We start from the raw sequence: 13990 nt of genomic DNA, 5'->3' as shown, positions 1-13990 counted from the left end.
GAGAGAGGGTCAGCTGAAAGTCAGGGCCAGGAAGCACCAGGCTCCTGAACAACAAGACTTTTGGGGACAGAAATGATTCATTTTTTTTTTTTTTGAGAGAGAGAGAGAGAATTTTAATATTTATTTTTTTTTTAGTTATCGGCCTACACAACACCTTTGTTTGTGTGTGGTGCTGAGGATCAAACCCCGGCCGCATGCATGCAAGGCAAGCGCGCTACCGCTTGAGCCACATCCCCAGCTCCCAGAAATGATTCTTGATCACTGTTATTTCTGTAACTCCCTACAATTAGCTCCATTAGTCTTGGTGTAGTGAATAGAATAAACTCTTCCTTCCCAGCATGCTCGGTTCCTAAGGTAACACATTTACCACCAGGTCATCTTTTCTATCTCAGCATTCCTCTTCATTCCTCAATTGCCACTAACATGGTCGTGAGCCCAGGATTGGGGCTCTGATCACCTTCCTATGGTGTGGCCCACTTTACAGTGTTGCGGCACTTTCCTGGAGAAGTACAGGGAGTGAGGTCGGTCCATCAGGGCAATAAAAACGTACGACTATCTCACAACGAATCCCACTATTATGTGCAACTATAATGGACCAGTGAAAATACGTGCAGAGAATTTTGCCTAACACTACATTATTATCAGATTATTTGTGCAAGCATGACTGAGACGGAGGCATTCCCCTCCTATGAGGCTGCAAAATTGTCAGTCTAGTGGGACAATATCTTGTTTGGCTGAGTTTCTTTAGTTAAAGAATTTTTCTGCACGAATTCCAGGCTGAGGTGTTTCCTAAAGCGTGGAAATCAAGCACAAAGGAATCCAATCCCCCATGCTCTTTTGCTCCATAACAATCATAGATCATTTTTTTTTTTTTTTTTTGGTAAGAGTGAAAAGACTTATTCAAGTGTGAAGAATAGAAACAGAACTCTTGCAGGGACAAGTGGGGGCCATGGAGGGATTGCCCTACAGTTCATTCTTCCGTGTTCACAAGAGATGGTGAGATAGTGTTGAACCGTTGGCTGGAGGATAGCAGATCTAGTCATTGGAATCTAAAACAAAGTGAATTCCTCCTTCTAGCATTTGCTAGTTTTTCAGAGGCTGGGACAGGATGTATACATTTTCCTGAAGCCGTGAGATCAGACGCCTACATTCATGACATGTATAACCTGAACTCCGGGTATCATCAAGTGATGTTCTGAGATTGTTTTCTCCTTCCTGTTCTCAGGCAGAGCTTGGTGTCAGAATGGGCTCCCTCAGCACAGCAAACGTTGAATTTTGTCTTGATGTGTTCAAGGAGCTGAGCAGTAACAACATAGGAGACAATGTCTTCTTTTCTCCACTGAGTCTGCTCTCTGCACTAAGCATGCTCCTCCTTGGTGCCAGAGGGAACAGCGCAGACCAAATAGAAAAGGTAAGGAATGCGTGGGCAGTTTCCCCTGAGCCTGGCACTGTCCACGTGTCCTCTCCCTCCCTGTCCCCTCTGCTCCACCATATGACTTCTATCTTTATGCAGAGAGAACTGCCAAAACACACTTGGGCAGATCATGTTCTTAAAAAGGGAAAATGGCTTATGTAACAGGATACACTGTCATGCAAACAGTGTGATCCATGCATCAGATGGTCTCTTCCTTATTGTCAGGTGTGTGTTTAGTCAGCTTTGTGTCACCATGACCAAAATACCTGACAAGAACAGCTTAGAGGAGGACACGTTTATTGTGGGCTTATGGTTTCAGAGTTTCAGTCCATAATCAGCTGACACCAGCTCTGGGCCTGAGGTGGAGTAGAAGATCACTGCAGAAGACTCAGCACAGGGAAGTGGCTCAGCTCAGGGCAGCCAGGAAGCAGAGAGAGAAGGAGGCACCAGAACAAAATAGAAACCCCAAAGGCACGCCCCCAGTGACCTGCTTCCTCTAGTCACACCCTACCTGCCTACAGTTACCACCCAGGTCAGCAGTCCCTTCTAATTATTAATCCACCAAATGGATTAATCCACTGATTAGGTTACACTCTCATTTCGCCTCTGAATATTCCTGCCTGGCTTAACCCGTGAGCTTTTGGGGGAAACCTCATATCCCAACACAAGTGGTGTCACAAATAAGTCTCTGTGGTTTACTCTAGGAATTTCTACTTTCAGTGATTTAAGTGTGATAGAGAACATATGTACTTTTCTTCTAGAGGAAAACATACTTTTCTTATAGAATTTTAAACAATTTGGTGAAACTTACTGCATTTTAGAAATTAGTAAGTTTTAAAAAATATTCATTACTACATTTCTTCATCACAACTCCATGTAGCAGTTGGGCAGTGTTATCCCCATTTTACAGACAGGGAAACAGACTTGGAGGGAAAGGTAACTTTTTAGATTTCATAGGCTAATAATAGTGAGATATATATATATATATATATATAATTTCTGTAAAGCACCTAGAGTAGAATTTCACTTAATAACTCTTAAGACACTTGCCTATATTACTGTTGTCCTCTTATCTTACTATTATCTGTGCTGGGAAAATGCAATGCTTTGCCTTGCCCCAGATGGGCACCATCCTAGTTAAATGAGCCAAGAAGAATAGGAGAGGGAAGACAAGAAGAGTGCCTAAGAGCTCAGTCCCTGGAGCCTCGTGGACAGTGGTCTGGAGCAATCGGACTTTTGGCCTCAGTTTCCCTAGTATAAAATGGGGACAGTAGAATCTACTCATAAAGTTGTTGGGAGGGTTAAATAACACATGTAAAGACGACCCAGGACTGCAGATGAGACATGGCATCCTTAAAATCTGGCTGTCACTATCAGTCTTGCTCTGAAGTGAAAGAATAAATACAGCTCTCAACTTTTGTGGACTCTTTTACTTTTGATACTGATTGATCCCGTTTCCCTTTTCCAGGTGCTTCACTACAATCATATTGCAGAGTTCTTGAAATCAGAGTTCAGGGACTCAGCTGAGGTATGATGACGTCATTGCCGAGCTGTCAACTGCACCTTCACATCAGAGCCCCAGAGAGGCTAGTCCAGGGCTGGAGAGCAGCACTGTCTCCTTGGTCCCTCCTTCACTGTTTCTGATAACCTCTGCAGCCTATTTAACACAACAATAATGACAGTGATGACATTACTGTTATTACTAATGATATTAGCAATATTAGTCAGAGCCCCCTGATTTGACGATTGCCTTCATTCTCACACGCTTCTGTTCTGTGCTTCTTGTTGAGTCTGCCAGCCTTGTCTATGCAGGGTTAGAATTTTTCTGCTACTGAGGAAATTGAGAAAGGACCCTGACGCTTTGCCATGTAACTACAGACTGGGCCTGAGGTTGTCCCACCCACATGCTTTGGGACAATGGTCCTTAGTTCTTTCTAATAGGAACATCCGTTTTGACATCAAAATTATATAGGAGTCCCACATGAAAGTAGTTATTGGGTACTGCTTGAGAATATACATAAATGCATATAGATTCACTGAAAACTTGCTTCAAATTACCCGACTTATTATCAGGAGACCAAAGCCATGGCTTGGGACTCATTGCTTCAGGGAATATAGGCCTCAACCCTGCAGGTCAGTGAGTTCTTAGCCACCTTTCAAATCATCAAAGCTGTAAGCTTATCAGAATTCCACCACTGAGGGACAAATGAGGGTGTTGGAACTGTCCAGTAAAGGACCAAAGTGTTTCATTACGAAGCACATAGAAAACTGAGACCACAAAAAGAGTGTGGCAGAGAAGAGAATTGAGTCTATAAGTTTAAGGGCAGTCACAAAACTTGGATTATGTCTCTGAACATACCACTAAGATCTCTTTATTCATGGAAACTCCAACTTTTGAATTAAACCATTAGAGCCAACTAGTGCATACAATTCTCCACACAGTCTGCAAACAAAGTCACAGCTTGGTGAGACTATGGTGCTATAGGAAACTTAAAAAAATTAAAAAATGAAAAAACCACTTTAAACCTTGTATTCCCTGCCCTGTTCATAAGAGGCAGACACCTTGCTCTCCAGGTACTATTTTCATGTTATTTATGACACTCCAATGTCAAGAAATCCAGCCACTTGACAAATCACTCTGTTTATTTCTATCAGTGCAGTCAAGCGGGAAGGCTGCATTCCGAGTTTGGACAGCTCCTCTCTCAAATCAACCAGTCGGGCACTAACTACACCCTGAACATTGCCAACCGACTCTATGGGACAAAGGCAATGGAATTCCATCAGGTGAGCCCATCTGGCACCTTCTGAATTTCATACAATGAAATCTATAAGGGATTATTTTTAAAAAAGGCATGTGGCATTTAACTTTAAGAGATTGAATTTGAGCTGACCTAGGGTTATAGAGATAGGATTTTATCAAAACTCTCATTAGAGTTGTGAAACATCAAATAAAAATTCTTTACCACTGAAAAATCTCTAAAGCTGTCCAAGAACCAAAGTAAGAGATGAAACAAAACAGTATGGCTCCAGAATGCCAGCATAGAGGGGGTTTTGGAGTGGGGGAGTCAGTTAAGGGAAGGCTAGTGTCTATGCAGAGGCTGTGTCCTTGGACAGTATGTTACAGGTGAACAAAATAGTGAATGCCTTCGGATATTGTTCATGACATTTTACATAAGTTTCTAAAATGTCAATTGTCTACTTTAGATATTATTAATTTTATATAGGATGTTTTGTGAAGAAATTCATACACACACACACACACACGCAGGCACACACGCATGCACACACGCATGCACGCACCCTGTGGGAAGCCTTCTGGTAGATCTCAGACAAGGAAGTCATGTGATCACCCTGGTTATTGATTTTCTCATCTATAATATGACAGCAGTCACATAATCACTACTGTTTCTTCACTTTGAAGCAATAAGTGGAGGGATGGTGTGAGATGCAATGTCATTTTTGAGTGTTTTCGAACCAAGAAAGCTGATGATATGACAGAAGCAACAACAAGACATTTCTGAACATTTTTTTGGGGAAAGGTTTTGGATTTTTTAAAGTGTATTTGTTTTATTAAAAGTAAGTACCAGGACTGGGGTTGTGGCTTAGTGATAGAGCACTCTCCTAGCATGTGTGAGGCCCTGGGTTTGATCCTCAGCACCATATAAAAATATATAAATAAAATAAATATATTGTATCCAACTACAGCTTAAAAATAAATATTAAAAAAATAACTAAGTACTAGCCAGGTGTAGTGGCACAGGCCTGTACTCTCAGCTATCTGGAAGCCCAAGGCAGGAGGATTGAAAGTTTGGGGCCAGCCTGGGCAACTTAGTGAGATCCTGTTTCAAAACAAACAAACAAATAAGTAAGTAAATAAATAAGGGTCCAGGATATACCTTAGTAGAAGAGTGCCCCTGAGTTTCAATCCCCAGTACTACCCAAAATAAATAAATAATAAAATAAAAAGAAGCACATATGGATTTTGCTTTCTTTCAAACTTGTATCCTCGAACTGCCTTCATCTCTGTTGTGACTTTTTAATGTGTTTATTTTCTTTGTCCTTTTTTCCTGTCATTCGGCTGTACTTTATTTTTTAGCAATATTTAAGCTGTTCTGAGAAGCTGTACCAAGCCGGCCTACAGACTGTTGATTTTGAACAGTCCACAGAAGAAGCGAGAAACACCATTAATGCTTGGGTTGAAAATAAAACTAACGGTAAGGATGAGTCACATATGTGTCCACAGACTTTATCTGTGCTGTGTTGATACACTTCCTGGGTCAACGTGCTAACAGGGAGGCTGAGCGGGTCCAGGACCGGAGAGACAGATCAGCAATGAAGCACCAGGGCCATGTTCAAAGGACGACTCCTGACAATCATCTGCCCCATGGCTCTGAGAATGAGAGTGAATGTCACCTCCACTTTAGAGAAATGTTTTAAATTCTGCAGTTTATTTACTTAAAATCAATATTTAAATATTTAAAATCAAATCTCCCTTTTGCAATTTAAAAACCCCTACCTATTGTTAAATATTACTTTAAATTTAAAGTGGCGCATTACATATTTGATGCAAAGATTTGTTCATTTCTTCTATTTAAAATATTTAAATATTGAAACCAACCTTCTGGGTAGCTGAGATTACAGGCCTGTGCCATCACACCTGGCTTGTGCCAGAGATTGATTAATATTTAAATAATTAAATATTATTAACTAAATAATAATAATCATTTAATTAAATACTATTTTTTATTAACTAAAATAATTAAATAAATTAACTAACTAAATATTAGCTAAGGAAAGACTTAAGGATACACAAAGGTAGTGAGAATATATAACGCACCCTTGCTCACCATCCCTCAACTGACCGCTGATCACCACTGAGCAGCCTTGCTGCTCTGTACTGGCATCCTGTTCCCTCCACTTCTTTCATATGATTTTGGAGTAAATCCCAGAAGTCACTATTTTTTCTATACTTATATTAATTTTTTTCTCTAAAACATGTAGACTTTAATATGACTACAACACTATTATCAAATCTGCAAAACTGAAAATAATCATTTAATATTAATAGGTATTTGAGACCAGCCTCAGTAACTTAATGAGGCCCTTGACAACTCAGTGAGGCATCAGCAACTTACTGAGACACTGTCTGAAAATAAAAAATGCAATGGGTTGTAGATATGGCTCAGTGGTAGAGTGACCCTGGGTTAAATCCCCAGTACCAAAAAATCAAAAACCAAAACCCAAAAATTCTCCCACACACTTATAGAGAAGTAAACTACTGTATGTATGCTATTTGATAAATTCTCACAAAGTGAACACACCCATTGCCACACCAGGTCAGGAAAATAAAACATTAGCTACTAGGAAGGGCACCGCCAAGAACACTGCAGGTCCCCTCCCAAAAGCTAACCCAGCTTCCTCCCTGTGTTGACTTCTCCCATTTCTATTACACAAAAGTTCTGCCTGTTTTTACAGTTCATGCAGTTGGGACCACAAATATGTGTTTAGTTGTTTTAGTCAATATTTAGCTTGTGGTTCTATGCTGCATGCCTTATTAATATTCATCAATGTGTATTTCATCCTCTGAATATCCCAAGTATATTTATTCATCCTACTGTTAATGAACATTTGGGATACTTTTAGTTTGAGCAATTATAATTATAGTTATATTAGCAATTATAAGTAGCACCCCTAAATGAATTTTGGTATATATCTTTTTGTATGCGTACGTATGCAGTGTGGTTGGGTACACACCTTGAAATGAAATTGCTGTTTGTGAGGTAAGAACACACTTGATTTTAGTTAGTGCCAAGCATTTTTATTATTTAGTTGCATCAATTTACTTGCTTAAGCAATAAATGGGAATTTTATTTGTTACTGGTCCATGCCCAAACTTAGAATTATTAGTCATATTAATTTTAGCCACTCTATTTTATTTTTATATTAATTTGTATTTCTCTTATGAATTATATGGTCAAACACTTTTTCATTTGCTTTACATTTTCTTTTGTGAAGTGCTACTATGTTATGTAAAGATGATTTGTCTACTTTTTTTCTTATAAAATTTTAAGAGTTCCTTACACATACAGAATACATATGTTGTGAGTGATTTCCAACATTTTGTACCTATCTTTTCTAATGATGCTTTAGATGAATGGAATTCCTAATTTCAAAGGAATAAAATGTATCAATCTTTTCCTTTACAATTGGTGCCCTTGGGTTCTGTTAAAGAAATCTTTGCTTACTCCTAGTTCATGAAAATATTTTCATATTACAACTTCCAGATGTTTTATGGTAGTTTAACTATATTTAAGGTTCATTTAAAAAATCATTCCCCTCTACATGGACATCTAATTAGCATAGCACTATTTGTTAAGAAGAAAATTCTTTCCTGATTACACTACAAAGTAAGCTTCGTCACAAATTAGAGGTCCATGTGAGTTTGCTCCTGGTCTCCATTCTGTTACATTTGTCCATGTGCTTATTCTCATGACCATGCCATGATTGTGGCAGCTCCGTAATGAGTCCTCAGGGCTGGACCGGGAAGTTCTCCGGCCCTGCAGGTCCTCTTCTAGGGTTGCCTCTGCTAAACTCTATCCTTTGCATTTCCATTTGCATTTTAAAATTAGCTTGTCATCTTTTATCGTCTATACCACTTGGAAGTTTAATAGAAATCACTTTGAATCTATAGAGTTGGGGAGAAAAGATATCATTTTTCAGCCTCCAACCTATGACCATGACACTTACCTCTATGTATCTAAGTTCTTTTTAATTTCTTTCAGTAACATTTTGCATTTCTCTATCTTGCAATCTTGTGCCTCCTTTGATAAATTGCTTCTAAATATTTGAGAATTTTGTTGAACTTTAGCTCAGGTCAATTATTATTTGAAGTGTTATTCTTTTAATAAGAAGTTATATTTAGATACTATAATCTGGGTATGAGTGTTCATTGCTAATGATTTGGTCAGACTTTCTAAGTGAACATAACTAAGGAGTATTTACTTTTTTATAAAAATGAAACATTATCTCTTATATGTGTTATTTATTATAATTCAGATTCATGGGATTTTTACTTTAGATAAATCCCCCCTTGTATACCCATTTCTCTTATCTCATGTCAAAAATACCATTTTATAAAGTCACTAATATTTTTGCACACTCTCTTCATTCCACAATACACACAGTTTCCAAATGACAGTACTAATCAAAACAAACAAAAAGCAATAGCTTAAGATAAAAAAAATTCAGTTCTTTTTGTCCTTGAGTTTAATCCCCCTAAAGGTGTGTAGTGGAATTACCTGTTGAAATAACCCTCTGTGTGGTTATGCCATTGACTCATGATACTATTAGTTCCTGAAGTCTTGAAAGTTAGGCAATCCCTGATGTGAGAAGAAATCGAATCTGAATAATAAATTAAAATTAGGATCAAATGAAACCAGATTAATTAAAATAAATTAAAATTAGGATCAAATGACACCAGATTAATTAAAATAAATTAAAATTAGGATCAAATGACACCAGATTACTGTTAGAGCTAAATTTCCTTGTGGAGAGCATGTCAGCAACATAAAATTCTTCTCTGAGCATAGGGCCATGCTTTCCAACATATGTGTATCCCATTTCATCTCTTAATAGTGAAGAGCTCTCAACAATACATTCTTTGTTGATGGACTCACAGATCTTATTCACCTTTTGTTATAGGTGACCAGATTAAAATATGTATCTATCCAGTTTTTCTTATTAAGTTAGAAAATGTTTATACATTTTTCGATCCTTTAATTTATTTAGCACATAGTGCAAAATGTGTTTTATCTCATGTACCCACTCTGATCTGCTGATAGTGGCTGCTCAGGAACCCTGAATTGAGAAAGAACCTGAGCAAAAGTCTATAATTGAAATGCTAACTTCAGGACAGTAGGGGTATTTTTCAGTTTAGTTTAGTGTCATAGCCTTGGTTTGGTTTTAGTGTATAGAACAGTGCTTGGCACATGCAAATCAGTTAAAACTTGTTTAGAATGAAGTGGATAAGGTTCTCTGCCATGGGTATGCATTAGGGAGCTAAATGTGGATTTATTTAGAATATTATTGCTATCATGCATTCATATGTTTGTTTATCCAGTCATTCAGAAATACATTTTGAGCATTTCAGTTTAGATATTTTTATCATATGCTAGTTATTGTGTTAGGCCCAGAAGTTTAATGCAAATTAAAGTCTTTGTCACTTGGATTCTTAGGTTCTTAGATATATCTATGTTTCCTACTGTATGATAGATTGTATTCCAGAAAGTTTTCATAGATTGCAATGCACTGAAATTCCCCAAGATGGCATCACGTTCAATTTTGATCAGTATATTTCCAAAGCAAGCAATTCCTGATATCTTTTTATAAGTTCTTGATTTTCAAATATGCATTTATTTCAAATGCTGTTGTATATTTGTGATATACTAATTCTAGTACATTGTAAGAATGAGTGATTCTTTTTAAATACTTAGCTGTTTGCATGTAGTGAGGTTCTGGTAAATATAAAGGATGCTAAATAGTAAAAACAAGCCACAATACATTATTAAAGAATTTTCTGAGTAAGCAGTAATATATAATAATGCATTGGATATAACTAGACGCAGGAAAAATTGACCCATCACTGAGGTACTAGTTACTCCCTGGACACTATCTTTTGATTAGAAATAGCAAAACCTTCAGTATTCATTAAAATAAACTTCCTTTGACAGGAGTCTATGGCCAGATGAAAAAGTTCTGCTGCTATCTCAAGTGTACAATAAGCTTAAGTAATAGATGCACATTTCTTGTAACTATTCAACTTTATTATCAGCAAGTTCAAATCCAAATACAATTATCTTTTTTTCTTTCGCTACAAGGGAAAATTAAAAACCTCTTTGGAAAGGGCTCAATTGACCCTTCCTCTGTAATGGTCCTGGTGAGCGCCATATATTTCAAAGGACAATGGCAAAATAAATTTCAGGAAAGAGAGACTGTTAAAACTCCCTTTCAGCTAAGTGAGGTAAGTGTTTCATTTTCAGACTGATGGCAAATTTTGGAGAATGTGATAATCATTTAAGGACAACTGAGAAAGATTTAGTGAACATACTGGGCTAAGTTTCTGTCACTGCTTTTTCTATAAACTTTTATGTTTTCCTTGTTAAGTGACAATACCTTTCTCTGGGGTACCTAACAAGTGTTTAGACACTGAGAGTCCCGGGAATGGAAGACACCTATTAATTTCCTAATATTTTATTTGGGCATTCTTTGAACATATGGAGATTACTTTCTCTAACAGCACAATAAAATTACCTGTGCTGTTTTTCTTCTAGAGAATCCCTCTAACTGGATTAAAAAAGAAATTGACATTATGATTTCATTTTCCCAGATTAGTAGAAACTGGGTTGATTTTCAGTAGACTTGAGTCATCTATGGGCATTAGAACTACTCATCTCTAACTATGACTTATTTTAAAATAAAAATAATCAAATAAACTGTGCACATAAAAGTAATAAAAGGATATACCTGGTGTTTACAAGCCAATCCTGCCTTTGAAGTGTTAATGTAGATATATTCATGATACATAAGGAAAGCAGCATACATACATACCTATTTACATATGTAACTGTACTTTCTAGTTACAGTCTTTTCTTTTGATAGGATAAAAGTGTCATTGTGGAAATGATGTATCAAACTGGAACATTTAAGTTGGCCTCCATCAAGAAGCCACAGATGCAGGTCCTTGAGCTGCCCTACGCCGGCAACAAACTGAGCATGATCATCCTGCTTCCAGTGGGTACAGCTAACCTAGAACAGGTAACACACAAGAGCACCTGCCTGCAGCTAGAGCAAGAGCGCCCCCACACACACCCTCCTGCACTCACCCTGTATCCCATGATGCTTTACAGCCAGTCACTGATTCATGATCTGGGCTCAGCCCCATCACCCCAGGAACTTTGACAGGAAGGGTGCAATGACCTTAATCCTCGGGTAGGACAAGCTATTCTTAAGTAAAAAGGTACATGGGGCAGAGTGACACACTGTACAAATACACACACACTTTTGACACTTGGGAGACGTGATGTTTTCAGTCCACAGAAATCCAATTAAGCTGTCTTACAACTGGGGAAATTACTACAGTATTTCTAATTCAATTGTAGGATCCTATTTTTAACATTCCTTGTTTTGTGGGGAAATGAGTGCTATCGCCTTAAAGAAGAGGTCATGGTGGTGGTAGGAGTTTGGGTCCAACCCTTGTCCCCACAGGTGCCCTGCACAGGGGGGCCTTGGAGTGACCATACCTTGTCCCCCAATCTGACTGGGACAGTTCCTTAGGAAGACAGTTGAAGCTTTGGGGGCCTGCAGAAGCTCATGGTCAGTCAGGGAGTATGGGCTTGAGGTAAAAGCAGTGCGGCCCAGGTGGGGGCAGAGGGCAGGGAGGGTTCCCGAAACACATGGGCTGGGGTGTGTGCTTTCAGTTTGAGAAGTGAGACATGAGACAGGCACAAGTCCACAGGGGACAGTCGTGAGACAAGCACAAATGTGGCTACAGGTGTGGACCTACAGGTGTGGCCAATTCAGAAAGAAACAGAATCCAGGGCCTGAAGTCAGCTGGGATGGAAGATATTTGGAGGCACATAGCAGTTTGGAAGCAGTTTAGATTCTGCAGAAAGTCCTGTGGGAGTAGAAAGGGTCTAAATTAGAATAGGGAGCTCAGAGAAGGTTTCTGGAGGATAATCTCAGGGTGGGCCTTGCCAGATGAGCAGAAGATGAACAGGCAAGGTAAGGGGGCCCAGCATGCTCCAGGCAGAGCACAGAACATGAGCAAATGCCTTAGAAGTGTGAGGGTTTGCCAGGCTGGATGTTGTACACCTGTAATCCCAGTGCCTCAGGAGGCTGAAGTAGGAGGATCACAAGTTCAAAGCCAGCCTCAGCAACTTAACAAGGCCCTAAGTAACTTTGTGAGACCCTTTCTCAAAATAAAAATATATAAAAGGGGCTGGGGATGAGGCTTAGTGGTTAATTGCTTCTGGGTTCAATCCCCCGTACCCCCTATTGCCCACCCCACCCGAGAAAAAAGTGTGAGGGTTTTTGTCATGAGATCATGGTAACTTGGATTAAGGCAGAAAAAGAAAAAGTAAAGGGATACTTCAGGATAAAAACTACCTGTACTTTATGAAAGATTTTATATGATTAGGGCAGGAAGTGATGAAAATGCTTTGAACTCTTGACTAGGAAAATGGGATGTGACACTTTGGTAGCTCTTCCTGAAGGAGGGCTGGCTAGAGGGTCTCAAGTGCCCAAGGGGAGACATTCCAAGGGTCGACAGAAAGTGATGAAACTGGATAGAGAATGAGAAGTCAGGGTTGCTGAGTCTTCTTCTGGAAGCCTGAGCAGATGTGGAAGGTGAAGTGGTTGGTAGTCGCATGAAGGGTGTCAGGTCAGCACCTGAGTTCAGTTTCAGGAGCAGCCCAACAAAAAATGAGGGACAGGAGGAGATGAAAACTGTCCCAGTGGAACAAGAACAAAGGGACTTGGCATCTTAAAAGCCAAATGAAAACCAAGTTCCTAATGAAGGGTGTGATCAACTACTTCCCATATGCAGACTGAGAAGAAGTGGTTGAACTCATCCAGGAAGCAGACACACAGGGACTTCAGGAACAACCCAGAGAGAACTCTAGGTGAAGCCTAATGCCCAGGGGATCGAGGGTGCACACAGGAAACTGCAGGATGAAATACAGACCCGAGGTAGACCAAAGGGAAGTGAGGTTAAACGCAAGACTGTTTCCAGAGAGGCAGCACATGAGCATGCTCTCCAGGTAGAGAAGAAAGCAATGAAATCGAACCATTCCTATTGAGAATTTATATAAAAAAATGTATTTAATGGAAAGCCTGCGTGTTTGGCTCAGGTGGGCTCATCTGTGCTTCTTCTCTCAGATAGAAAAGGAGCTGAATGGCAGGACGTTCCAGGAGTGGACCAGCTCTGCTAACATGATGGAAAGAGACGTGGAAGTTCACATCCCCCGATTCAAGCTCGAAATCAAGTATGAGCTGAACTCCCTGCTCCAATCCCTAGGGATGACCGACATCTTCAACCAGGCGAAAGCTGATCTCTCTGGGATGTCACCAGACAGACGCCTCTACTTATCCAAAGTCATCCACAAGTCCTACGTGGATGTCAACGAAGAGGGCACGGAGGCAGCGGCAGCCTCTGGGGAAAGCATTGCTGTGAAAAGACTCCCCATCCGAGATCAGTTTGTGGCAAATCGTCCCTTCCTGTTCTTCATAAAGGAAGTTTGTACCAATATGATTCTCTTCGGGGGCAAGCTTGCCTCTCCATAAATAGAGGGGCTGGATGAGGCTCAGGGACACAGAGGAGGTGTCGGGGCAAACAGGTGACTGCATCTGCACCTCACATTCCTCTGTGCCTCAGTTTGCTGTTCTGTAAAATAGGTCTAGGATCTTTTCAAGCTCATTCCTGAGTTGGCGAAACTAAGGCTGTGGTCACCATGGAAGAAAAAACATTTACACAAAAGTTTTCTGGCTTTTTTTTTTTGTTGTTGTTGTTTGAATCTTTGG

General features: G+C 39.6%; 1 protein-coding gene across 2 annotated transcripts; it reads left to right on the top strand.

Moving 5' to 3' along the window:
- The first annotated feature begins 1243 nt into the window (after positions 1-1243).
- Positions 1244-13753, top strand: Serpinb11 (serpin family B member 11). Of its 2 annotated transcripts, XM_026407490.2 has the most exons (7): positions 1244-1411; positions 2883-2942; positions 4070-4198; positions 5511-5628; positions 10291-10433; positions 11072-11227; positions 13349-13753. In XM_026407490.2, the coding sequence occupies exons 1-7, from the start codon at positions 1244-1246 to the stop codon at positions 13751-13753; spliced, it is 1179 nt and encodes a 392-aa protein (XP_026263275.2). The 2 variants fall into 2 exon arrangements, with proteins under 2 accessions (XP_026263275.2, XP_026263276.2); XM_026407491.2 differs by lacking the exons at positions 5511-5628; positions 10291-10433.
- The last annotated feature ends 237 nt before the right edge of the window (positions 13754-13990 follow it).

This window comes from Urocitellus parryii, chromosome 13 (genome assembly GCF_045843805.1).
Source record: "Urocitellus parryii isolate mUroPar1 chromosome 13, mUroPar1.hap1, whole genome shotgun sequence".
Taxonomy (NCBI): Eukaryota; Metazoa; Chordata; class Mammalia; order Rodentia; family Sciuridae; genus Urocitellus; species Urocitellus parryii.
Note: the sequence above shows the minus strand (reverse complement) of the source record. Positions and strands in the feature narration are given on the sequence as shown.

Bases quoted from the DNA above. Each gene is read 5' to 3' on its own strand.
- Serpinb11 (XM_026407490.2), top strand. From the start codon at position 1,244: ATGGGCTCCCTCAGCACAGCAAACGTTGAATTTTGTCTTGATGTGTTC. The intron at 1,412-2,882 runs GTAAGGAATGCG...TCCCTTTTCCAG, and splicing joins GCGCAGACCAAATAGAAAAG to GTGCTTCACTACAATCATAT. The intron at 2,943-4,069 runs GTATGATGACGT...TATTTCTATCAG, and splicing joins AGTTCAGGGACTCAGCTGAG to TGCAGTCAAGCGGGAAGGCT.